Below are 25,176 nucleotides of genomic sequence, written 5' to 3'. Positions count from 1 at the left end.
TCACAATAAGAGAATTTGAAAACCTCTGTTTACAGTGACAAAATTCATTTATTTGTCCGAATTCAGAGTGAGAGTGTGAAATCCCCAATTTCACATGTGTTTATGGATGCTGTCTTTTATAAATGAGCAGAGAGTAAAACACCAGCCAACAGACATGAGTCATTTAGACAAGACTCAGTTTCACTGACAGATTTATCCTCATGTGTAACTCATATTTAATGTCTGTATGTTTGAAGCAACTGTGATAAGATGTATGTGACGAATGAGAACCGAAGCCTCACTCTCCAAACAAATTCATATCCAGAGGGCAGTATGTGACCTCTCCAATCTGTGGGAAAATAAGAAACTCAACATCAGCGGCATCGGCCTCTATTAGGTTTATGTTATGGCTGAATAACTGCATATGAATGACCGCGGCAGCATCATTTAATTCTGAGAAGCTGAAATGAGATGAGAAATGAACAGTGATTGAGCTTTTGTGACATATAAACCCCATTGCTGGCGGCGGCAAATCTACTAACAATCTGCTGCTACACTATATGACATTAAAATGAGTCCAGCAGAGTCCACAGGACAAAGCTATACAATTGCAAACAGTGCCTGTCGTCCACTAATCAATTCTCTGCAGGCAGTCAGCATGAGCAACAGATACAAATGTGATTTATAAGATGCCGGCACTTTGCCACCAGCTCGAGTTATTAGTACGCAGACAGACTTTTTAATGTATGACAAAATATGTGCTGGATGAGGACTGATGTAATGCTTTCAAATGAAGGAGCCAATCAATATATCAGATGAGCATAAGCTCCGCCCACTCTTATGATCTGAGGTAATTTACAGTGGAAAATAATTAGCAATGTGCTATTTAACTCTATATGAAATATGATGGGCATGAGACTGAAACAGAAAAAATTTTGAATAGAAAATGGAAGTCTTAATTAAAAACATAAAGATGAGCAGAAGCTCCAGAGAAATGCGACACAAAAGGGTGAAACAGCCTGCGGTGAATTCAGAAATGTGTGACGCTAATCTAGTCTTTTACTCTCTCTGTCTATCCTTCTTTCTCTTATTCATAAGTAAGCACACTTACTCACATATGCACACACTTAAAAATAATTTGAATTGACTACACACTTAAATGTAGCATCAACACACTTTCATGCCAATTCGTAACCATGTTTTGACAAAATGGTGGTTAGTTTGTATGAACTTGCACAATCTTTTTCATGCCTTCTTGTACATCTGCTAACGCCCTAGTGATGGTTAGGTTTAGGTATAGACCTTCATGCTTACATTTATTTTCTTCTAAAATTTGTACATTTCCATATAAATCACACCGTACAAATTTATGAGAAATTGCGACCTGATAAAATTACTTTCTCATGAGGTCTATTTGGTTAGCATGGACTGTAGTACATGGAGTACAAGATTTGTCAGAACACATAAAATGTATAATATGAAGTGCCGTGTCCCAATGTGCGCACTTTTGTGTGTAGTGTGGGAAGTGTGTTCACACTGAAAATTCCAAAAAGTTAAAGTACAGTTTAAATACTTGGATGATGCACTTAATCAACCGAAAAAATTAAGTCTGGAAGATTGGAGGAGGGGAGTGGCTGTTACACTCTGATGCTGAATGACAAAATAACCTCATAAAATTCATACACTACACAGTTGAGTACATAGTGTATAGTGTGTCATTTGGGACACAACTAAACACTTAAAACGAGAACCTTAACTACAAATTTTTTATTGGTTTATTCACTATAAATTGGATCTGAACTATCTGTTTGACTAACCAATGTTGTTACTCCATCGTTAATAAGACTTTGTACTTGCTCTGTTGTAGCCTACTGCATTCTACATCAGTTTATAGTGTATACTGCATACTAGTTTTATGAAATAGTGTACAATTCAGTACACAACACATATAAACTTGATTACGATGGTGCAATTTAGACATTCTACTGACTATAAATAACTTTGCAACATGTCAACTTTTTCTACAAACCCGAACCCTAACACATACAGTAACCCTAACCTAACAGTCAGTCTACTAATAGGCTACTCTAATGAGAATTAGTTAGCATGTTGTTGCAAAGTTACTTATAGTTAGTAGAATGCACATATGCACAGTATGTATACTGCATCCATCTTTTGAATACAGTGTCAATCATAAAATAGTCCACTTTCAAACATATAGGGCGTTATTTTAAAGGATTAGTCCACTTTTAAATAAAATTTTTCTGATGATTTACTCACCCCTATGTCATCCAAGATGTCTTTTTTTTCATCAGTCGAAAAAAAATGAAGGTTTTTGATGAAAACATTCCAGGATTATTCTCCTTATAGTGGACTTCAATGGCCTCCAAACTGTTGAAGGTCAAAATTACAGTTTCAGTGCAGCTTCAAAGGGCTTTAAATTATATTTCTGTATTCTCCAAAACACTTACGCTGTATGTCCTCTGCCTTCCCTATTCTACTTAGGGAAAAAAACGAAACTGGCGCTGCGTTCGTTCCGTAAGTAGAATAGGGAAAGCGTAGCGTTGTGGAGAATACAGAAAGTGGAAGCACGTGCAAGGCGATAATTTGTGTTTATAAAGAATATACAGTTGTATTTTTTTTCGAAAAATGACTTATCGTTTTGCTAGATAAGACTCTTATTCCTCGTCTGGTATCGTTTAAAGCCCTTTGAAGCTGCAATGAAACTGTAATTTTGACCTTCAACCATTTGGACGCCATTGAAGTCCACTATAAGGAGAATAATCCTGGAATGTTTTCATCAAAAACCTTAATTTCTTTTCGACTAACGAATGAAAGACATGAACATCTTGGATGACATGGGGGTGAGTAAATTATCAGGAAAATTGTATTTAAAATTGGACTAATTCTTTAACGATCTAAGGGCATGGTCTAAAGCACATGGCACAAGTGCGCTTAGGGCATGTCCAAATCCACTTTTGCTAGTTTAAGGACAGTAAAAATGGTTGGCGCGTCAGGAAAATGGTTTAAAAGGGTTGTCCCTAATGAGTAATGGGTGTGTTTTGGGTGTAACAGTCTCATGTCCCATTCCCTTTAAAAGCCAGTTGCGCTCGCGCCATGGCGGATTTGCTATTTAAATGGTGGAATTTGCAAGCATATCGCGTATAGGTGCATATTACTAACTTATTTAAATAACAAAACAAATATTGCGCCATTGACTTTAGACCAGGTTTCAGTTATAAATGGTGCAGTCTATTTCAGTTGCCTCAAAATAGTAATGCTCCAACAATGCGCCTAAACACACCTCGTTTTCAGACCTGCACTCCCATGGGTGGACATACTGGCGCAAATGCATGGCACCGAATTGCACCGGGTGTATGACTGGGCACATAGAGTTTGAATTCAAAGATATAGAGAATCTTTTCTGTTGTTTCACAGCTTTTACAATCAGTAGGGTGCAGTACAAATGTATATGTTGTTAAGTTGAAGTCCTACACTAGGTTTCAGCTTTACAGTGTGATGAATTCAGTGGGGATGTTAATGTACTGCAGGATAGTATTGGACGTATTTCAGTTTTGTGCCTGTAAACATCATCACTGGTCAATATTACAGTTCCAGCCTCCACTGCTGCTTCTTTTCAATTATTTGAATCATAAAACATATGTGAAGAACAGCCTGATCTAGGTTATTCTCATGAATTTCAGCTCTAAAACTATCAAATATGCGCATTATTGCTGTTTCTGAAATAATATCATGATTTCATGCTCCCTGTGAGAGTGTTTTACTGTATAAGGTTCAGACTGAGTTCAGACAGAGCTGTATTATCTGTGCAGAAATGAGAGATGAGGGGATTGTTTTCTTCTCCCTAAAAATAAAACAAAAAACAAATGAAAAGAAAAGAGGAAAGAACTGCAGACATGCTGTTTCATTCCACACATTGAGCTTTGAGCTAGAACATAATGCAAAGCTGTGATTCAGCAGCAAATGAGGAAGACTATGAATCCAGAACAATACTGGAGAGTGCAGAACATCTCCAACACGCTCATCAATAATCCTCCATAACAAAAGGCACTAAAATCCAAGGTTCTCAGAATACAAGAGCTGCAAACAAAAGCTGGTGAAAAATGAGCATATGCAATGAATTATTCCAACGTTTCCTTTACAAATCAGGCCGATGATGCATTTGTGGGCTTAAAGTCCTTTACTGAACATTTTTTCAATGCCAAAAGAAAAAAAAAAAAACACTTTTTGACCCAGACTGCTTGTTTGATCTGCATCTAATAGTCTGCAATGATGCAAAGACACGAAAAATAGGTTATTTAACACAAGAAAGACTTGTGTATGAGGGAAACACTCAAGAGAAAATGCAAAACACAGAAAGAAAGAAAGAGGGATGAAGGAAAGGAATCTTTACTTTCATAATCCCAATGGAGGTGATGTGTGAAGCTCTTTTTATATCAAATTCTCCAGATGTCCAATTACATCTGCTGCACTTTTCTCAACAACGGACCATCTTCACACTCTCTGTTACTCTCTGACTTCTGGAGCTTTACTCTTTCTGCCTTTCTTTCTCTGTCTTCTGCAATTAGATAATTCATAATGATATAATTATGAATCTTCACTCAGGGTAAGTTTACAGAACAATAATTTACTAAAAACGGAAAAGTTTTTTCTTTGTACAGATGTCAACGTCATCAAAACTATACCCGTTCACACGGATCCGTGAAAATGACTAAAAACGGTGTATTACGCATGCCAGACAGTTGGCGGTGTCACTTTGTAAAGAAAGATTATGCGCCTGCACATATGCATTCTTATACAGAGCACTCGCGCCAAACGTGTATGCATATCCACCTTATTTTTATAGTTCACTGCACTTTTATATTCTTCTCATTATTTCCCTAAAATAGCTAATAAATTAGATGTCTCACATATTCACAGAAATACCTTAATTGACAAATAAGGTGGATAGACTAAACACGTAATACGCATGTGCATGCCGTCACCGTTTTCACAGATTAGCATTTTTGCAGCATACACGGAGATGACAATGGTATCCTTTTTGTAAAATCTTGCACTTTGAAACCCTTTTTCAAAAGTTTGCATTTTCAGGCCACCAAAACGCCATTGTTGTGCAAATGAACAGCCAAAACGCATCCAAAGTTGCAAAATTAAATGTGTTAAACATGAAAATTTTCTGCAATCATTTAAGACATTTCTCCATTTTGGCATTAAGCGTTCTTTAAAGGGGACATCAGATGCAAAATTCATTTTTACATGGTGTTTGGACATAAATGTGTGTTGGCAGTGTGTCTACACAACCACCCTATAATGATAAAAATCCACCCAGTGCTTTTTTTATAATCCCCACAAATCATAAGCAATTTGTCAGATCAAGCTGTTCACAGATTCTTGGCAAAGTGACGTAAATTTGCACAGGCCCCTCCCACGACTGTTGACCAACACTGCCATTTTAGCATAGACCCACCCTGAGTGAGCTGTAAACAGACTGCCATGTTTTGACAACGCACAGGTGTAGACAAGAATGTCTCCAAAACAACTGAGGCATTTTGTTATTGGATATAGGAATGAAAATATCAGTCATCATTTACTTCCAACATCTGAGCCGCTGAAGACGCAGTGGATTAATTTTGTTTTTGAAGGGAATGCGCCCCGGTGTTGTGCCGAATTCCTACCCCCGCCATATTATGCAGTGTTCCAGGCAACCCGTAACCCGTGTTTTTCCAACCTTCTACCCGTGAGAGTGCACTGGAACGGCAGTCAAACCCGTGACTTCCCACCCATGAACTCGTACTAGATAGATGTACTCCCAGTTACGGGTTCTGACATCACATAGCCTGCAAACCCCTACAGATGCAATGTTTATGCAAGTGCATGGTAAAATAACGTAAAATAAAGGGTATAACAGCTTCTTTTTCCTTATGCGCCGTTTTCCTCTTCTGTTTCCCTCAAATATGCAAGGAGTAAGCGCCTTTGGCGATAGAAATAATTGCTAATGAGCATAAGCCCCGTACGGTCCGCCATGTTGGTTTGTTTACACTTTTATGCAGTTTGGCGTGACTTTCCTGGAACGCTACAAAGTCGTGAGTTGGGATTTAAAGTTGTGACTTACGGGCTCAAAAACCTGCCTGGAACGCAGCATTATTACCCCCCCTAGTAATGGTAAGTTTAGGATATCGGTGTGGGGGAGGGTTTAGAATTAGGGGTGGAGTTAGGATTAGGCAATCAGATAGCGACTTCAACAAGGGGGGTAATAATTTGGCAGGTAGTCGAAATTCGGCAGAACACCGGATCTACCTATATGCGTTTATGCCTGGGCTAAAAAGTTGATGTTTTATTAAAAAGTTCCTGAAGGATGGATCAGTACCTCCAGAAGACTTCAGTAACGCTATATATATATTTTTTTTAATGAATCTTTGCAAATTGCCGTTACTAATAATGCGCTAGTTGGCAAGATCCACGATGAATGCGGCTAAAGTTAAAGGTCAGTTCACACTGCACAGATAAACGCCAACAAACACGTCTGTTGGAGTTTGTTGGATCAGCACGCAGCCACCGAAATTAGATGTAGCTAGTGTGATACCCCTGTCGGCATCTGTTGCCGTTCGTCGGAGTTTGTTTTTTTACCCGACTGAACATGTTTAATCGGCTTTTGTTGGGTTGGGAATGTCTGAGCATATGATAAATGATATATATGATATATATCTGTGGTATAATTTTCTAACAAACGGCAACAAATTCTCACGGGATCTGAGATCAATACCTGCCAAATAGTGTTTACTATGGAAGGGCGTTTCCGCCACTAAATAAAAAATAAAAAGAGTAATTGCAACTTTTTATCTCAGAATTCTGACTTTTTATCTCACAATTGCGAATTTATATCTCACAATTGTGTGATATAAAGTCAGAATTGTGAGATATAAACTCGCAACTGCGTGATATAAAGTCAGAATTGCGAGATATAAACTCGCAATTGTGTGATATAAAGTCAGAATTCTGACTTTTCTCACAATTCTGACTTTTTTTCTCGCAATTGCGAGTTTATATCTCAGAATTGTGACTTTATATCCCCAGTTGCGAGTTTATATCTCAGAATTGTGACTTTATACCTCGCAATTGTGAGATATAAACTCGCAATTGCAAGATAAAAAGTCAGAATTCTGAGATAAAAAGTCGCAATTATTTTTTTATTTAGAGGTGGAAATGGGCTTCCATAGTTTACAGTCCCCCGGAAGATAGGGGTGGGGTGAACAATAGCTTATTATCATTTAAAGGGACATGCAGCGAAATGGCTTGCTGTGAACAGAGATGTTTTTGACAAGGTGGGTGTTTTTTACACAACCATTAAGAAATTTTAATCAAAGTATGTTTTCTTGAAGACCCTGCCCTAAAGAATCATACTAACATGTGGAAAATTGGCATCCGGTGTTCTCTTTAAAACTGAGTCAAGAACCCTAGGGTTCTATATAGAACCCCACTGAACCTCTTTTTTTCTAAGACTGAAAGATGCTTTATGTTTCTCAGAGGACATTAAACAGCAATGATGGGACATGCTGAGTCAAGAAGAGCTTTTAATGTGTGTGATGGTTAAACAGGAAACGTATCATATTTTAAAAGAGAGATCTTCTGAATCATGATCTGAATCACAGCTGGAACAGGCGTGGATGAGATGCCTCAAACAGAATGGGTAATTTTCAGGCCTGATTGAAGTTGTGCCTCTCAAATGGAGGTGCAGCTCTTTGACAGTAATGAAATGAACAACACAAGATGTCAGAAAAGTGACCCTGAATGATCTGCTGATATAATAGGACTAAATTAGTCCATTTATTATTAACACATTTAATACTGTTACTGCTTATCTTCAGTATATATAGTTTTCAAAGGTAAATCAATAACAATTACAATTTTAACAATATTTCAAGTGCAATTTATGAGATTTCTTGTATTTTGAATCCAATCTTTCTTTGTTAAAGACATAAAGTTTATCATACTGATTTCAAAGTTAAGGACTCATTAGTTTAAACTGAACTCTATAATAACATCTTAGTTGATGATTCAATATATTATATTTTTGACAAAATATCTCATGTTTCGGTCATGACTGCACATTTTCAGTAGTGGCAGTAGTGTTTTGGTAGCCACCACATCAGTCACAATGTTAACTCACATACTAAAACACTAGTAAAACATATTAAAATACAAATGATTTGCATAACTGTAGATTATCTGTTCCCTTTTGTCATTACCAAAACAACGATGACGTTTCATTCATGATAATGACAATTTTAGATACTTTTGATACTAGCTCAAAGATGCTAATCAGCACATGGTTAGCTAGCACAGTTCTGAACAGTTGTACACAGAGAGAAGGGAAAAAAAAAAAAAACCTAAATTTGAATAACACTCATAGAACAATGTTGTCATAACCAAATCTTCACCACATATTTTGGTCGTGACTGTTTCGGTAGTGACAATTTTAGATACTTTTGAGCCTAGCTCAAAGATGATAATCAGCACATGGTTAGCTACTAGCTAGCACAGTTCTGAACATTTGTACACACATAAAACAAATTAAATAACAGCCAAAGTCTGCTTAATTGCAGAAAAAAGGTGTTTGGTTGTGACGTTCATTAAAGGCACATTATGTAAGATTTTATATTAAAAACCAAAAACCACTTGCACAGTGTTATATATTTCGTTCTATTGTGTAATTACATTACCCTAAATGTTTCCAAGAATTTGTAAATTCAGAGAATTTTACATTTGGCACACAAAAAAATATTCTCATCGCTTTATAATATTTAGGTAAAATCAATGTACTCACATGAACTAATTTAAATATGTTGTTACTTTTATGGATCTTGAGAGAGGGAGTACCATTGCTGTCTATGCAGGCCTCGCTAAGCTTTCGGATTTCATCAAAAATATTTTAATTTGTGTTCCGAAGATGAATGAAGGTCTTAAGGGTGTAGAACGACATGAGGGTGAGTAATAAATTACATTATTTTAATTTTGGTTTGTTTTTGGGTGAACTAACCCTTTAAAGCTACACACAGATTTTCAGTTTTTTTAACACAATTAACTCAAAATGATGTTACCTACTATGAAAGAGGGAGGGACACTGGAATATTTCCTGATAAAAAATGTAGGGGTGTGGTTAAACTCAGTCTCAGCCAATGGACTAAAACGTACACTGTTTCAGTAGTGACATGAAAATGTGGGACACATTTTTTTTATAGTTTTATGATTTAAAATTAAATATACAAACTTCACGTTTTAACAAAAATCTAAAAATATATTTAAAAAAAAAAAACAATGGAAAAAAATTGCAAATATTATTTTAATATGATTTCCAAAAGTAGAAATTTAGGGGTTAGGATTCGGGACAGTCACCTCCCAATTTAAAGTACCCAATAAATGATGATTTTATATACAGTATATATTAAGCTTACTGATATTTTAAATATTATTGTGGGATTCAATAGTAAACGTCTAAAATTTGAATACTTTTAAAATGTGTTGTTTTTTGGTTGTGGGACAGAAGTTTGCACCAATTCTGTAGGATCACCCATATATATTAAGTATTGACTTCTTTAAACCAGCACCGTGACCGCAGTGAAACCACACAGCAGATATGTTCCCGTTACTCCCATAAATGTGTTATACCTGATGGCAGATCTCGTGCACCACCACCATGGTGAGCTCCATCTGATAGGAGAAGGAGGAGACGTCAGGATCCAACAAGATCTTCTGCTCCACAAACACACTCAGGCCCCAGTTCTCCATAGCTGCATACGGATGCTTCGGCACTGCCAGGAGATCTGCACACAGTGAGGAGGATTCAAGCTCAACGACAGGAAAACAGGATTGTGAAACAATTTACATAGAATGTCCTTATAAGCATATACACTACTGGTCAAAAGTTTGGAATAATTCAAATTTTGTAATGTTTTTAAAATAAGTCTCTTCTGCTCACCAAGGCTACATTTATTTGATCAAAAATACAGTAAGAACAGTAATACTGTAAAATATTATTACTGTTTTCTATGTCAATATAGGCCTATTTTTAAAATGTAATCAATTCCTGTGATGTAAAGTTGAATTTTCATCATCCATTAATAAACTAATGTGTTTAAAGCTGCATTCAGTAATTCTTCTGTAGGTAGACCACGTACAGTTAAAAAACACCTTAAATAACATGCGTACACAACAAGTCTGATCCGTGAAATTTGCTTCACACATGTGTATTAGCGCCCTCTTTGATCATGGGAAATTTGAAGTACATGCGCTTCTCCAGTCCAAAGATATTGGCGAAAGTTTTTTTTCTAAGGTATTTTTTTCACTTCACCACGTCCCTTCCACATTGAATAGCTTCTCATCCTTACCTTACATTTTCGTAAACCTTAATCTGTGCTCTAAAAACTGACTTTGTGTCATGCAAGGTCATCATAAAATCTAGAGAAATATTCAAGGTGGTCAGCGGGGTACAGTTGAGACACAGTGTAATGTGTCAAATGTACCCACACCATAGACCTCTATTGCGGCACATGTAGTTTAGTTGCACAATGTAAGATCACAAATTAATAGATTTCATCTGTTTTATTATTGCTGTTTGCAATTGTTTAATGTTTTTTACTGTTACTCAACATTTCAACTGTTCATAATAAAATTATGAACTGAAATTAAATAAATCTCTGTTTGCCATTACTGTACAATGTTTAACAAATTAACTACTTTTAAACGTGCCCTATAACATTCTTTCACAAGATATCCACCTGTTTCCGCGGGGCGCTACTGTAAAAGAGAACGTGGGTACAACTTCCGGTGAGGCGGCGGAAGCAGCATACTAATGGTATTTAGTGTGCTAATTAGCGAAGAGGCTAAGTGTTTTTTTGGATCATTATTTACGTTGTAAAGTTGCAAATCTTTATGAGAGATGTCGTTACAGTGCTCAGGGACAACATCTCAGTTTACTACATTACTAGTTAATAATATCACAATACAAACAGTTTTCGTGCCCTTAATTGCTCTTTACTTTACTGACCTTCCAGAAAAGTGCTGCTGCATGACTAGAGCATCCTGACCCTGGAATACATGAACAACCTGCTGTCTGTACTTCACCTGTCACTGATGCACCAAGGCCAGATGATGTGATATTTTACTCCTAACGTATCGTGCGTGCCTGAGCCAGTCGCGTTTCCACTGTATGCGATGCTAAAGGCTACTTATGTTAACCATTGCGATAGTAAATACACACGTTTATGGAAAATATCAGACTGCTTGAGGAATGAAGACAATTCTTATATGATTATAATCGTGTATTTATTTGGTTTAATGTTTTATCTGTTCCCAGTGCCTGTTGATTCCTGACAAATGCATATCTTTCACAGATTCACACACTCCTGTTAACTCGTATAACTCATAACTCCTGCTGTCTTCTCATGAGCTCCCTCTGTTGCTCTGGCTGAAAGGATCAGGATAGATAGACGCAGAGCCGGCTCTGGATAGACGGAGAGATTGCGCAAACATCCTCGGATAGCAATCATTGCATAATTTAGAGGAAAATAAATAGAAATGCTCAGAAAAGTGACGTAAACATAGCGTATGTTATCAATATATTTCTAAATGTGTAAGCCTTTGGATTTAAAAGCCTTAGTGGAGTTGTTTTTTGCGTTCTTGTGATCGCAAATAAATGGAAGCATGCGCAACTGAATAGGTCTGTGTTTTCTTTTTATGTTAACCTCCTGAGACCCCCAAATGTTTTTTTTTTATTATTATTATTATTTAGTATTTTTTCACGTCATTATATTGTTTAGAGCATAAGAAACAAATGAAAAAATAACATTTTTAAAAAATTATATTTTATTCATATGTTATGCTATGTCCTCTGTAGTGGACACCAGGACTAAGTTGTTTAAAAAATAAAATGACATGAAATGACATGTATAGGCAAAAACAATGGGATTTTTTTTTTTAATCACCAATCAATTTTTAGGCTTCAGGATTGTTTTTAACCAAACTTTGTATAAAGATGATTCTCAACTATGTTATGAAACATATAATGGAATTAATTGATATACCATTTTACTTTATGCAGTATGAGGGTAAAATGGCCATACATGGGTTTTCCCATTCAATACAATGTATCTATACACTGTATCTAATTTGCATATTAATGTGTTCTTTGGAGCAATATGCAATGAAAAAAGAAGTGTAATAATGGGAGCAATAATTGGCAACATTTTCATAATATCTAATAATTAATAGGAATATTGATATATAATTTCTTTCCCTATATTCACTTGTTGTGTCTCCTGAAATGCCTGATAAACATGATTTAAGTCCCGGTGTCCTCTACAGTGGACATGTATGAAATCAATGTTCTGTTTCATAACAGAAAGTAATATTTTGATTTGAAACCCCATAACATTTTCCTGAGATGTTGATTTATAATAAACAATTTGAAAATTAATCCGATTTAAATAATCACAAAATATTATCATATTTCCATAAGAGTGCTAATTTTCATTTTTTTAGTCATATTTAAAGACCAAGAAGTTGTTGTTGTAATGGGGAAACCTCTAAAAATCTGGTATCTCTGCAAAGCCCTGAATGTGCTCTTTACAGGACATCCAGACTTAAAATTGTGACATGTATGATGTCAGAGAAAACCACTAAAATATAATGTCCACTACAGAGGACAGAAGTCTATTCCTGGGTCCCAGGATCAGTTAGATTTAGCATGATTGATGTGCACTCCTGACATAAATTAATACATTACTATTACTGTAACATTTTTTTATTGTAAAACATTGTTCAAATATTGATGCCGGAATCTTACATCTTTAAGTAAAAAAACAAACGTTCGCAAGTTTGGATCATTAAATCTTGAATGACTGTCAACTGTTGAATGAATGAGTGTCACGTCCAGCTTGTTCGAACCGGAAGACGCTCCCATGTTTGACGCAAGGCCTCATTGGGCGTAGGAAACTTCACTGTCAGTGAAGTTTCAGCTTAAAGGGTTAGTTCACCCAAAAATGAAAATTCTGTCAGTAATTACTCACCCTCATGTTGATACAACCATGTAAGTCTTTCTTTCATCTTCGGATCACAAATTAATATTTTTGTGATTAAATATGAGCGGTGGAATACTCCTCCATTGGCTTTAAGGGGGCCCAAACTTGTCCGTCCAGTAAGTCAGTGAAGAAAATGTTTAAATAGTCCATGCCACTACAGTGGCTCAACCGTACGTTTCTCAAGCGACAATAATACTTTTCGTGCGAAAAAAACAAACAAAAGAACGACTTTATTCAACTATTCATTTTCTCTCTTGTAGGCCTCTGACGTAGCTCCATGACGCATGCGCGAGAACTAAACTGACGACGGTCTTCTTCTACTACTACTTGTTACTGGCTGCTCACTCCTTAGGAGTATTACCGCCACCTAGTGTTCAAGATGAAGTGCTGGCATAGCCGCGCTAAACTTTGTTTACAAGCAGGTTAACGCGCGCGCTGTATGTAAAAACCATTATTTGTAAATATCAGATTTTGACGTAGATGAAGACTTTAATTTTTTTAACCAACCTTACTTATTCGAACCTGAATACACAGACATTGAAATGCAAGAGATGGAAGAGGCTGCCGCTGCAACACAACCACAGTCTCAAGCTTCCGAAAGATAATTCACTGTATCATGTATTGTTTTTTTTTTTTTATTTAATATATAGCCAGATACAAATAAAGACAAAACTAAATGAGTGTATCATGACTTTAACAATTACCACATACTGCTTCCACTTACCTTGTTGGTCTGTATAAACAAGTTGGGCACAGCTGTTGATTTCAGTAATCTTTTTTGTTGAACTGATTTGAAGTCGTCTGGGGAGAAATGTTCACTGCACAACTTCATGTGCTTGACGAAATTAATCGGTAAATTAACATCCCGTTGAACAGCCAGCAGCCATAGATTCAGTCCCTCACGATCATTTGATGGGAAACGGTGAAAGGTAAGCCGTTCATTTTGTGGCAATGTTAAGGCACCTTTACGTTTACTCCTTAGTTTTTCACGATTCGGACATCCAGGAAATGCACACTTTCTAACCATTGTAAACAATTACTTAGAGCGAGACCAAAAGCACGATCAATGTCGCGCGCGTGCGCGTTCACCTGCTTGTAAACAAAGTTTAGCGCGGCTATGCCAGCACTTCATCTTGAACACTAGGTGGCGGTAATACTCCTAAGGAGTGAGCAGCCAGTAACAAGTAGTAGTAGAAGAAGACCGTCGTCAGTTTAGTTCTCGCGCATGCGTCATGGAGCTACGTCAGAGGCCTACAAGAGAGAAAATGAATAGTTGAATAAAGTCGTTCTTTTGTTTGTTTTTTTCGCACGAAAAGTATTATCGTCGCTTGAGAAACGTACGGTTAAACATTTTCTTCACTGACTTTCTGGACGGACAAGTTTGGGCCCCCTTAAAGCCAATGGAGGAGTATTCCACCGCTCATATTTAATCACAAAAATATAATTTGTGATCCGAAGATGAAAGAAAGACTTACATGGTTGTATCAACATGAGGGTGAGTAATTACTGACAGAATTTTCATTTTTGGGTGAACTAACCTTTTAAAATACCCTATAGATTTTTTTTTTTTTAATACATTTTTTTAACTGCCTATTTTGGGGCATCATTAACTATGCACCGATTCAGCGCGCGGCCCCTTTAAATCTCGCGCTCTCTGCCCCAATCTGCCATTTTTCGCTATTGTCCTAGATTGCTTACCTAGTCTGATGATTCAGCTGTGCAGATCCAGACGTTAATACTGGCTGCCCTTGTGTAATGCCTTGAACATGAGCTGGCATATGCAAATATTGGGGGCGTACATATTAATGATCCCGACTGTTACGTAACAGTCGGTGTTATGTTGAGATTCGCCTGTTCTTCGGAGGTCTTTTAAACAAATGAGATTTACATAAGAAGGAGGAAGCAACGGTGTTTGAGACTCACTGTATGTCATTTCCAAGTACTGAACTCTTGTTATTCAACTATGCCAAGATAAATTCAATTTTCCATTCTACGGCACCTTTAACTAAACAAATTATCAAATAAAATACTAAATGAAAATAAAAACTGTTGAATTGTCATTCGTAGCCTATTATACATTTGCAGTGAATGGTTAGGCAGCTTTACAGCATTCCGAATGCTTCTTGTGTTTAAGAGCTAATTTTGGCAAATATGACCTACTTATTGATGCTAATAATTATTAATATTTTAGTAGACAAGTAAAGGAAATGTCATATGAAAAATCACTTCTTTTCAGTCCCTAGTTTTGGTGTGGTAATGAAAAAAGCAAAAAGTGTACCAACTGTAGCCTACCTGGTCAACCTTATTTAACTGGCAGCATTTCTAATCCAAAATAGTCTATCAAGTGATGTGGATTAGCCTTTAATCATAGGGTTTTATCATCTAATTGCTAGAATCAATATCATTGAATTTTAAACCCAAACGTAGACACAGATATACAGCTCTATAATCATCCCCAAACATATTTAAAACAGCTTGACTCAAGTCAGTGTATCAGTGAGACAGCAGACAGCAGTTAATCAGCTGTTTTATACGCCTCCTCCACCTCCATCAGCCCATCTCAAGAACGAGAAGAGAAGCGGTTAAACCTCTGGCGCTGTTAAATCCACGTCTTATAATCAGCCACAGAGGAAGAGGAACTGTTGAAAGCTGTAACATGATTATCCGCCGGGCTGGTGTGCGTGTTTGCCTTATTTGCATGTTTTATGAATTCGGCTGAATGAAAGCAGCTGCGGAGTTTTGGAGGGAAGCTGCAATCGTCACGACGACAGATAGAGCTGCAGGGCTGCGGCGGGAAAAAAGCCGCGTTAAAAGTGAACAGCTTTCAAACGCTTTACTGATAATGACGAGTCCCCATTTGGACTGTACGTTCACACACGATTAATATTTCACTTTTAAATAGAGATAATGGAGCGCGAGCTCATTCAAGAGGCAAAGAACAATGAAAACAGCAGCGCAAAGGTGAGAGACAGAAAGAGCTGCTCTATTAAATGACTTCAAAAGTAAATTAAAAGCACACAGTGCAGGTTTAATCGGGCATTTTTAATGTTCTTTATGGGCGAGAGACTTGATGCTCTTTTAATTGGGCTTTTATACAGACGCATACGGCAATTACACGAGTGATGGTCTTGAAGAGAGAGACAAAACTACCATGTTAATCAGAGATGTACTTCAACTCATCCACCTTCCGTTAGAACTTTCAAGAAAGCCTGGTCAATACCCCCGTCTAGATACCTCAATGCCCAGAACCAAGTAAATATAATAATCCTTATCAAAGTAGGCTTAAGAATACTTTTTGTAAAGGAAACAAAGAGATTTTGAGGCAAATATGGACACACATGTTTACTATAACTTGAGGTACACTGAAAAAAAAATGGTGCTATATAGTACTAAAATTGGTTATTTGGCTCATAATCATAGGGGAACCACTTTAGTGCTGTATAGCACCAATGGTGCTTCAGTGGTTCTTCGCCGGTTCTTTGGGATGACTGAGGTGCTATATAGCACCACTACTGTTACAGTTAAGCCCCTGTATGGTTCTTCAGCGGTTCTTCAGTGGTTCTTTAGAGTGGTTAAGGTGCTATATAGCACCACTGCCATGTAAAGAACCTGTTAAGCCCCTTTAAAGGTTCTTTACAAGCCAAAGAACCACTGTTGGTGCTGTTTAGCATCATTTTTGTTGAAGAAATAAAATGCGAGATGGCACCTCTTATGGCTTCTACATAGCACCTTTAAAGATATGGTGCTACATAGTACCAAAAGTGGTTCCCCTATTTTTTACGATTACGAGCCAAGAACCCCTTTTAGTGCTATATAGCACTTTTTTTTTTTTTTAGACTTGTAAGTTATATTAACCTTTTGTAACACATGTAATGCATAATTTTAATAAATATCACAATAACTAGCGTTTGTTTACCGAATAATTATATTCGGAAAGATATGGTGCTACATAGTACCAAAAGTGGTTCCCCTATTTTTTACGATTACGAGCCAAGAACCCCTTTTAGTGCTATATAGCACTTTTTTTTTTTTTTTTAGACTTGTAAGTTATATTAACCTTTTGTAACACATGTAATGCATAATTTTAATAAATATCACAATAACTAGCGTTTGTTTACTGAATAATGATATCCGGAAAAACAGCACACAAGCAAGAGTGGTTGCTTTTATACAAGTTTAGTAAACATTAAGGTAATATCAAGAAACTTAAGGCCTGTACACACCAGGACGAATATCGCACGCGTTTATTGCTAGCGTTTTTCGAGACGTTTTTTGTGTTCATACCCAAGCAATTTTCACTGGCGATACTCAGAGTGAATGTGCAAGTTCACTCCCTGACAGTATGTGGCGCTTGTGCTTAACGGTAGTGAAAATAAACATATTTATAATATTAATAAAATTAAAGAAGACAAAAATGCAGATATAAAATGGCACACACACATATATATATAATACACATCTATTGGTGTGGCCAAGAACTGGCAGAGCACCCATAGCGTGCGTCTCAATCAGCTCCCTGGTTCACTAGTCAGGGCACTGATCAGGGAGTCAGCCACATTCATACACGGTATACTGATACACGACCTAGGAAGCTAGGGAGCTGTTTGAGACGCAGAGATAGGCTGCGTCCGAAAACTGGAAAATGCTGCCTTCTGAGGACACATTTCAAGGTAGTAAGGCATCAAGGCATGTCCGAATCCAATGTTAGCTTCACTTCCTGTCTCAAGAGATACCTTCCTCAGATCGATTTTTGAAGGAAGCATAGATGTATCCTTAGCTGCCTTTGATATCCTACAATCCTGTGCTTTCCATTCTGTGACAGTTGAGCTAGAAAAATAAAGATGGCATCCGAAGTTTGCGTTTGCTGCTCAGTTTGTTTGTAAATGTACGATTTTGACCAACATATTTCAATTTTGATATAATTTCTATCGAGAAATTACTACTGTAATAATTAAATCTTTGTTTAGTTCTCACCAAAGCTCGCGCTATATTGCTGTAGATCATCAAACTGTTACGCTGCCTCAGAAGTCTGTCCGAAATCAATTTCGTGAGGTACCTTCATGCACAAACGCTGCCGTACAAGTCATTCTCTTATAAGACAGCGAGGCAGCAAGACAGCTACCTAGGTTTTCGGATGCAGCCATAGTTTATAGGGGTCTTCCTCGTCTACTTACTTTCTCTTCGTTGTCTTAGTATCAGTGTGTGCTCGGCAAGACCGTTGTGTGCTTGAGCGCCACCAAGTCGTGTTTTACTGTAACTTCAGCATCTCCACACACGTGAACAAAAGCACCACTCTCATTGGTCCTGCAGTTTTTAACACGGCGCGTCAAACCAAAAAAAAAAAAAACGAACCCGAGGCATTTTTTAAAGAATGACGCTTTTACGCCTTGTGTTTTTCACGTCGGTGTGCACACTGACATTGGCGCCCTTTGTTTAGTCATGAGGCGTTAAACGTTGGCTATTATCATGCACGATATTCGTCCCAATGTGTACAGGCCTTTACATTGCAGAGTAGACACTTTAATGTCTGGTACGTTGTCTGTTTTTGCTACATTAACGAAAATATTTCCAAACAAAGCAGCAGAACGTTGTGTCTGCTTTTAACACACAGCATTTGCATCCCAAATGACACACTATACACTATGCACTTAAATACATTATACTTATGCACTATGTACTCCATCCATGTAGTGTATGAATTTTATAAGTTTATTTTGTCATTAAACATCGGAGTCTGTACCCACTCTCCCTGCATGAAGTGCCCAACATTCTACACTTCATTTTTTTCCATTAGTTTAGTGCATAATTTACTGCAACCTTTCGGGTATGTAAAGTAAACCTTTTCTTTTTGGAATTTTCTGTGTAAACGCACTACTCACACTATTTGTACTTAAAAAAGGTCATAGAATAGTACATAAGTACGCAAATTGGGACGCACCAAAGTCCCTTTAAGACAAGTCATATATAATATAGCTATATATAAAGTCTTTGGACGAATCTAGTAGTGGCATTCCTGAATGAATCGCGTTTTTTAACAAATCAGTTAACTGAGTGATTCAATGACTCATTCATACTTGATTCGTTCATGAATGAATGAGTGTTTTGGAACGAATCGGTTGGATAAATGAAATTCACACATAAAACAGACACTGCCACCTAGGTCACTGATAATCGGGTGTATGACCTGAAATTGATATATAAAGCTATTGTCTAGCTGTTTCACTGTTTCACATTTGCTATTAAAAGATGCTGGAGATGGCTATCTATCTATCTATCTATCTATCTATCTATCTATCTATCTATCTATCTATCTATCTATCTATCTGTCCATCAATCTATCTATCTTCAAAAATATTTCCTATCACAGGGGCATATTTTTTCTCTCTCTGATAGTTTAGAAAAGTAATAGTACAATCTCCTCAACAAGACTTGAATTGAGGCATCGTTTATGTACAAATAGTACAGGAAGAGATAAACACTCCAATTCAATACACCAAGTTTGTTCAGATCAATAAAAATGAGGCTTTTGTTTCTTAACAGTTGAAGTGCAGAAATTACTGCCATATTTCACATAATCTGTTCACACAAAGCCTTGTTAACAAATATCACCTTGAATCTAGAGCGCAGCTCTCCCTTCGGGCGAAGACATTTCCATACTGTAGTTATTGTACATGTCGCCTGATGTAATTAAGACTCCATTAATAATTCCATGATTACACTGTATTTGTCTCAGAGGAAGCAGAGCTCTGAGGGCAACGCTGAATCCCAAACCACTGAAAAGACTTAATAAAGTTTCTTCATTAGATTACTACACTTAATGACTATCAAGCATCTGTGTTTGAAGTAGTTGTCCATTAACATGAGCAGCACTAGTGTTCTATGTGTGAGTGGTTGAGGACTGTTCATTAGCAACATCCTTATTTACCATCAACACACTGAAAATACACTATGAGAAACAGAAACACATAAACCTGTTTACTCTGTTTATCCTGATTTACTTCACCTGAACCAGCTGCTGCAGTACAGGCACGTTCAGTGAGGAACCATGCTAATGCTAACTGCACTACATGATAGCTTTGATCTTTTTGATTCACTGGACTATATAGCCAAAATATCCTTATTAAATCTTAAAAATGTGTGTATCATTAGAAACATCTGGCTTCACCATCTGACTTTTGTTAAGGAATAGAAGCTTTTTACCACGGGTGCTCCGTAGATTGATTGCAGTCTACCAGTCGATCGCAAAGGTGATGCTGGTAGAGTACACAAAACTTAAATATGCTGCTGTTAAATTTTAATAAAAATAAAAATAAAAACTGTCTTTCCTTCACCTTTTAGTTTCTGTCTGAATTGCACTTGACAAATAAATTTTGGCCAGGCGACGTATTTGTTTATTGAGTTGCCATGACAACTAGGTAGCCTACTTTGCACCTTCCAATGTCTTCAGAGAACGGAGCGCAAACTTGCGAAGCATGCGGCATTCGGTAGCTTACACAAACGACCAAACCATAAATCTAAAATAAATTCCAGCCATGTGGTTTTACGAAGACTTTTTTTTTTACTATGTTCTTTTCTAAATGCATTTTTATGATCTTCCAAACAAGTATAGCTGTTCCAAAGAAAGGAAATGTGGATTGGACACTTCACAAAAACTATGACAATGATTTCCTGGCAAAGAAGCAAATTTAGAAGATCAAAAGTGAAAAAAAAACTGAAAAACATCACCTTTTTTCTCGCTCAGGCCTAAAAGCAAAGGCGGCCATGGAAGCATCATTCTGGGTGAGTCACTCCATCATTAAACATGCTAACATACTGAAACACTTTTGCCTAAGAAAGAACTCACTTGGGGACATTTTTCGGACACCTAAGGACAATCGGCAAAACACAGCTAGCAATGTCTAAATTGATGTCAATCACCACTGACGCCGACCGTTCAAACAGATTCATTGCCAAGTGCAAGGAGGAGCATGCTTTTCCAGATTTTCTTTATTATCATTGTATTACACACCAACAAGCTCTATATGTAGATGTTAGATGGCTAAGCAGGGGAAAATTCCTTGAAAGATTTTGCAAGCTGCTGGCTGAGATAAAGGAGCTTCTTCTATATACAAAAAAACAAAAAAAAAAACAAAATACAAACAAATTGAGGATGAGCAAAGGCATTTAGATTTGGCTTTTTTGACTGACCTGACTAACATGCTGCATGAGCTAAATTTAGGACGTTTTCACACTGGGCACGTTTGCTGCGAAATGACTGCGGTACAGTGGATTGCCATTAATTTGTTGCCCTGATTGCACTCGCTATGCATGAATACACTGCAGGCTCACTCTCGCTTGTATCTAAAGTAAATCATCAACACTATCATCCTTTACATATGTTTTATTTAACTAAATGCATTGTAATCAGCTAAAACGCATGCACAGGTTACTTTACTTCCTGAACAGGCATGTACCTGAGTTTGTGTTGCTTTCACATTAACATAGTTCAAGCGCAACCGAACTTTGACCACCTCCTTCGGGTATAGTCTGGGGTTCGGTACATACCCATATCCGCATGACAGCTTTCACCAATTTTTCATGCGAACCGTGCCCTGTTCCAGACTAAACTTCCAGTGTGAAAATGCTCTTAGAGCTCCAAGGGAAAGAGAAGATGGTGGTCAACATGATAAGGTCTTTCAAATAAAACTACAGTTACTCACACCTGCAGTGCCACGAATTAGGGATAGGGTGACCAGACGTCCCGTTTTTCCCGGGACAGTCCCGTATTTCAGCTCTATTTTTAGTGTCCCGACTTATTAAGAAAAAAATAATGTTTTGTCCCGTATTTCATCTTTCAACTGGGTGATGGAGTTCTGTCACACAAGAACAGCCTAATCAATTCGTCATAGAACAAAGTTACCATTCAATCACAATTCGTTATCGATTAGTGAAGGCGGGATAGGCGGAATCACGCTGAATAACACAGACCAGAAGCCTCTCTCTCACGCACTCTCTCTCTCTCTTTCGCGCGATCAGTTCTCCTCGCGCCTGAATGGTCAAACGCACACATAGTTTTTCAATATGTCCATCGTGTGGAGTATCTCACATAAATACAGTCGGTTAAGTGGACGTAAACAGGTGGGTAAAAACAAGAAATGTGTCAGTAGCCTATATTACATCCATGGATTCGGTCTTAAAGGGACAGTAGCCTAATTAAATATTTGTCAGTATATTCAAATGTGAAAAAACAAGTTTAATCTCTGTCGTATTTGTTGTATTGTTTGTAACTTGTTTGTAAATTTCTTTTTATATAACAATATATAACAAATATTTATATCTACACTGCCCTCCAAAAGTTTGGAAACGCCCTAGAAAAGTGGGGTTTTGGACAATATTGGCATGAATCCTTTTTAATTTGTGATAATTTTGCACTGGTAAGGGACAACACAAATTATAAAAACACATTTTATTACATAAACAGTTTATACATAGAAAAAAACTTAAATTTTTGATTCATCAAAATATCCAGCATTAGCAGCTATCTGACCTAAACTGGGTTCTAATTATTTCATTGTATTCTAAACTTAATTGGCAATCAATTGTTGAAGCTATTAAGGTGTGCTGACCTAAAAATCTTTTACAAACCTGGGCCAAGTTTAAACCAGGCATCACAGCTGGCAAAGGGGCATGTCTGACTTTGACATGTATATACTGCCATTATTATGTAATGAAATGAAATGAACACATGAAAATTATTATTGCTGGATAATGCCGTTACTGTAATGTATTTGCACCAAAAAATTATAAGGATTTATGCTGATATCGTCCAAAACCAGACTTTTCCAGGGGTGTTTTCAAACTCTTGGAGGGCAGTGTGTATATATATATATATATATATATATATATATATATATATATATATATATATATATATATATATATATATATAGTGAAATAAAATTTCTTATATCATGGTCATATTGCGCACTCGTCCCGTATTCCACCATGAGAAATCTGGTCACCCTAATTAGGGAACTTCCACAACTTTGCATTTGAACTGCATAAGCAAAGAAAGGAGCTTGCACAACTTAACAGTGAATGCTATTGAGCATGTTAAGTTTGACTTTGACTTTGCTTTGCTGAGGGCCAGTCACTACATTCATGTGCTTTCTATTTGGAGATGAACATGAGGCATAAATGGACATGGAAAAGCTGTTTCAGATGAACCCATCAGCATTGGAGAAGGATATTTTAGTACTGCAGACTGACATTCAGGTGAGGGCGAGGGCATCTTATGGACAGTTTTTAAACTTTCTTGCAGAAGACAAGTATCCAAATACCAGAAAATATGCCACCTTATTGACTGCACTGTTTGGCCCAACTTACTTATGTGAATCAGCCTTTTCTCACATGAAGATTATTAAATCAACCGGTCCACCATGACTAATGACAATTTTGAGGCCTGCTACAAGCAGCTACTGCCCAGATTATGCAAAACTGTCTGATTCCATTTAGTGCAAGTCATCAGAATAAGGTACATGCCCTGGCTAATGTAATCTTTTGTTCTGTAGGTGTTTTGATTTTAGTGTAAAAAATTAATGATATCAACGCTGAACATTATTATTTATTTTTTAATTAAATAGAAGATGAATTTCATATTGCACCCCTGCTTTATACCAATAGTCATGGCTGACAGGATAGCATCTCTCCTATTAAACCAGCCAAAAAGTTCTCAATAGCCCCGAAACAGCAATAGAAAACATTCAATCCAGCATTAGCACGGTCAACGCTTTAGGCTGTAAACACTTCAGCTGTTAATGCTATAAGCTGTGTCTTGTTTCTTCTGTTTTATAACTCAGATAAGAGTTTAACTGGCCTGACTGCAGTGCTGGGCTCTTGTAGTTTGAGTCTGTTTAGCATGTTGAACTGATGTGATGTGATGAAGGTCTGTGGGGACGACTGACAGAGCAGCTGTTCACTTTCACACACTCTATCGTCATATACATCTAGTTTCACCTTCAACAGTGTTACAGGATTACAGTATTGACAGAACATTCATCAATGGATTAAACCAATTAGCAAATAGATGTACATGAAAGTGCACTAAACTGAGATAAATGAGTGTATAAAGTGTTTCAGTTGCTATTTGACATTTTGATGTTTCAGTCTTGTCTTGTAGTGCAATTCCCACAGATCTTTCCTTTGATTTTACAGAACTTTCTGTGCCTGCGTTTTTTAAACATCCAGCTTTCAATTGTGGTTTTCAAGTCTGTGCCTGATTTTATGAGTTCACACTAAAACAATAGAATAAAAGTATGTGTATTTGGTGTGCTGTCCGAGGGGACAACTCTGTATCTCTGGTAATAGGATAGTAACAAGGCGAGTGTGAGGAGACGGGGCGAGTGTGTTTTTGGTTGTGAGGGAAAGATGACCTTTTTCAGCTTCCCAAAGAACCCAGCATCAAGGGAACAGAGGATGAAGTTTTTTTTTTTCCAGGGCAACAACGGAGTTGTGCACGTATGTTTGTTTGTACTCGGAATTTCAGTGATGAATGCTTTGTAAACAAATCCCAGTTCGGCTCTGGATTTGCTGATCGTGGGTAGTGAGTAAAGCTGCATTAGATGTCTGTGTTTTGTTGGCAATCGGCGCGCAAGTGCGTAAAATGTAAACAACATGAACTTTTTTGTTCCCTTTTTATTTATAATGATGTCGCAGCTTGCAGACGATCTCTACGCAAAATATAATGCGTGCGCTTGTGACTCTTTAGCTCCGCCCAAGGCAGGCACACCTCTAGGAGCTCGGCTTTTTTTTCAGACTCGGTACAGCGTATCTATCTTTTATAAATATGATAAAACTATAAACATTTTCAGAGATATGAAGGATGCACTACTACTCTGTAGGTACTCAAGATTAACATGAGATTGGCAGAAACTGGTAATATACATTTATTACCATTATACTAACTAAATATATATTTTACAGGCTCTCTGACTGGCCCAATTTCCCCAGATTCGAGTGATACAGTGTTATTTATTCCACAGGACCTATTCAGTCTGCTAAATACATAAAATGAACTGAGTTACAGGCTAGTAGGTATTAATAATATGTTATACTAAAATAA

At 37.1% G+C, this 25,176-nt stretch overlaps 1 protein-coding gene across 1 annotated transcript in view; it reads right to left on the bottom strand.

The window, feature by feature from the left end:
• LOC137023965 (thyrotropin-releasing hormone-degrading ectoenzyme-like) overlaps positions 1-25,176 on the bottom strand; it is a 190,518-nt gene that overhangs the window by 88,919 nt on the left and 76,423 nt on the right. Inside the window, exon 4 of the mRNA XM_067391096.1 lies at positions 9,667-9,821. Within this exon, the coding sequence (XP_067247197.1) occupies positions 9,667-9,821 (155 nt within the window). The remainder of the gene's footprint in view (positions 1-9,666; positions 9,822-25,176) is intronic.

Source organism: Chanodichthys erythropterus, chromosome 8, assembly GCF_024489055.1.
Source record: "Chanodichthys erythropterus isolate Z2021 chromosome 8, ASM2448905v1, whole genome shotgun sequence".
NCBI classification, from domain to species: domain Eukaryota; kingdom Metazoa; phylum Chordata; class Actinopteri; order Cypriniformes; family Xenocyprididae; genus Chanodichthys; species Chanodichthys erythropterus.
The sequence above is the reverse complement of the archived record's forward strand: the minus strand, read 5'-3'. Positions and strand labels throughout refer to the sequence as shown.